General features: G+C 37.7%; 1 protein-coding gene across 1 annotated transcript; it reads left to right on the plus strand.

The window, feature by feature from the left end:
• Positions 1-343: 343 nt before the first annotated feature.
• On the plus strand, positions 344-2,616 carry LOC124355046. Its single transcript, XM_046805956.1, has one exon. It carries the CDS (start codon positions 431-433, stop codon positions 2,330-2,332), a length of 1,902 nt encoding a protein of 633 aa, XP_046661912.1. The 5' UTR covers positions 344-430; the 3' UTR covers positions 2,333-2,616.
• The last annotated feature ends 302 nt before the right edge of the window (positions 2,617-2,918 follow it).

The raw sequence follows: 2,918 nt of genomic DNA on the forward strand, positions 1-2,918 counted from the left end.
TCAGTGTGTGAGGTCAACAACGACAATTTACAAATGGAAGTAACAGGCAGCTTTAGAGTAGGCAAGGTGAATTACCAGCAAGATATAATGTCACACCACAAAGAGAACTTTTTGAATCAGTGTGTGAGGTCAACAACGACAATTTACAAATGGAAGTAACAGGCAGCTTTAGAGTAGGCAAGGTGAATTACCAGCAAGATATAATGTCACACCACAAAGAGAACTTTTTGAATCAGTGTGTGATATCAAGTACGATACTGTTTTCGAAGCTCCTTAGTCGTTTGACTTTAGCATTAAATACGTATTTATTAATGAGAGGCTAAACAAATTCATAATTGCTACAACATTCATAAGACTTTGAAAGGACATAGTCAAAATATAACAACTGTGTCACATGAACAGAAACACACTTTTTTATAATTAGCAGCTTATGATTACAAACAAAAAACATAACCAATATGATCATATTATCCTTCATGCAATTTTGTTAATGTTCATTTTGTTTAATTATATCCGGCTGAGTTTCAACATGAAAGGAATGTTCATATTAATTTTGATTGGGATGGAAATATTATTTTGTGGAGGTGGTATAATAAACTTTTTAGAGAAGTTGAAACAAAAAGTAATAAAGATTAAGAATATCATGGTCAAAATAAAAAGAGCGGATTTGCTAGGGTTCCAGCCAAGAAGTGAGGTGCTGTATCCTGGACTGGACCCGATGAAGCTTAATAGGTTGTCGAAGCTATGGGATATGTACTATGAATGCCAGAACGCAATGCAGGAGTCTACACTGACAATGATAGTGCCCAAAGCTGTGGCCTTTCTCTATGGCACCAACATCATGCTTGAATGTGAGGTCTGCGATTCCCCAAAAGACATATTCCTCGAGCACAAATGGTACTTTTCAGAGGATTATAACTTTAACAATGTCCGGTTAGTTAAGGAGACTTCAAACATCATGATGAAGAACATCGACCTCTTCATCTTCAACATCGGTGATAGGCAAGCAGGATTATACCTGTGTAGGAAAGGCAACCACACTTCCAGGCCTTATATTGTCCACGTGTTCGAAAAGGAGGTGGTCAAAAGAGTAGTGCCGGCAGGTAACACCGAAATGGACAATGCTGCTGACGATCTGCCCCTGCCGAACGTGAATGTCACATTGACCACCTTGTGGGCCCCGTGGACTCAGTGTAGTCGCTGCGATCAGGTCGGACTGAAGACCCGGCAAGGAATTTGTACCATCATAGCCAACAAGAACATACGTCATGCAGAACAACTGAGAAATAAAAGGAAAACCTATTGGAGTGTAAAAACACCCCACGAGTACAATCAATCTAAATCTGCTCATTTAACGACATCCCCAAATCAAAAGGATACTACTGTGTTAGCACAACACAATATTAGTTCCCGTACTACTACCTCTTCAACGCCAAAAGTAGAACCGTACTCTGCAACGACGCAACTTAAAGATGGCATCTTCTTGTCAGACCAAAACACTGACCTTTCTAGGACATCTACTTTAAGTACAAACGTTCTCCACAAAAGTGTATTAGAAAACCACGAACGCCTATATGAATCCCCGAAAACAGATGAGATCAATGATTGGTTTAACATAATACCGGGAGACTCCTCAACTAAAAGGGACTTACAGATTTTAGATATGTTTGTCGAGGGTGTTCCGTGCAGAAGCAAAATGTTGTCACCGGGTTTTCGCTATTTGAAAGAAATAGAAGGTCGCAGCAGTGAAGTTATGGTTGCTTACTGTAAACTGTTGTGTTCCACGAATGTCATGTTTTACGCGAAGGACGCGAGTGGTAAAATTGTAGAAAGTGCTAATAATTCGGCCGGTGTGTTCTCCGTGTTGCAAGGGCTGCCAAGGGAGGTGCCAGCGATAAGCAGGAACGTCGAGTACGCCGTTTACAACCAACCCTTCATGATCATATGCCCAGGTACCAGAGGGGAGGATATCCCTATTTACTGGTACGTAAACAAGAGGGCTATCACTAACAAGACAATAGCCACAGAAACACAAGGAAGAATCCAAATTGACGATTACAACAGAATAATCTTCAAAAATGTTTTCTTTGAAGACGGCAGACTATTTACGTGCTGGCAACGGCGCAAGCTAGTGGGCACAGTGCGTCTGAGAGTAGAGGCAGAAACATCGATGAAACAAGTTCACAGTCCGGCAACGATGGTAGGATCGACTGTCATTCTTATTACATTCCTATGGATTTACTATAAAGCACTAATGACAAACGAAAACATGGTAAAATATGTCCCATTTTTATTCAAGGCTAAAAATCCTCCATCAAGTGAGGCCAATTAAGTATAAAGAAAAACAGTATCCGTTTATAATCAATAGTAACCATAACTTTACTAGAAATAATCATAATAAATTTGGAATAACAACAAAATTGTCAATTCAAAATTCAGTTTCTATCTAGGCCTACAAGGTAAATCATTCTTAGTCTTGCCATTGTAATAATAAATAAAGGTTTATTTTTACTATAAAAACATTGTGTTATTGTTTTATTATGTGAACTTTTACTGTATACTAGCAGGATTTTACAGTTCTAAATCTCTCACAGTTATATACAGTGTGCATAAAAAGTCAGAACGGGTTACGAATTTGTTAACCATTTGTTTAACTATAATATATAAATATTATAATAAAATGTAATAATAAATTAATATAATAATAAATATAGGTTTTAATCTTATGAGCGGGACGACCCGCAAGAAGTCAGAAGATAATCTTAAATTATAGCATAGTTCGATATATATATATTACCAAATTAAAGGTCGTTTTAGTAAAATACAATACCGCAAATCGATCCTTACAGGGTTTATCCTAACCTTATTTACCTTATTTAACCTTAACCTTATTTACTGACCTCCTCCGTTCTGTTTGA

This window comes from Homalodisca vitripennis, chromosome 2, assembly GCF_021130785.1.
Source record: "Homalodisca vitripennis isolate AUS2020 chromosome 2, UT_GWSS_2.1, whole genome shotgun sequence".
In the NCBI taxonomy this organism is placed as follows: Eukaryota; Metazoa; Arthropoda; class Insecta; order Hemiptera; family Cicadellidae; genus Homalodisca; species Homalodisca vitripennis.

Excerpts from the sequence above, each read along its gene's own strand:
- LOC124355046 (XM_046805956.1), top strand. The coding sequence starts at position 431 with ATGATTACAAACAAAAAACATAACCAATATGATCATATTATCCTTCAT.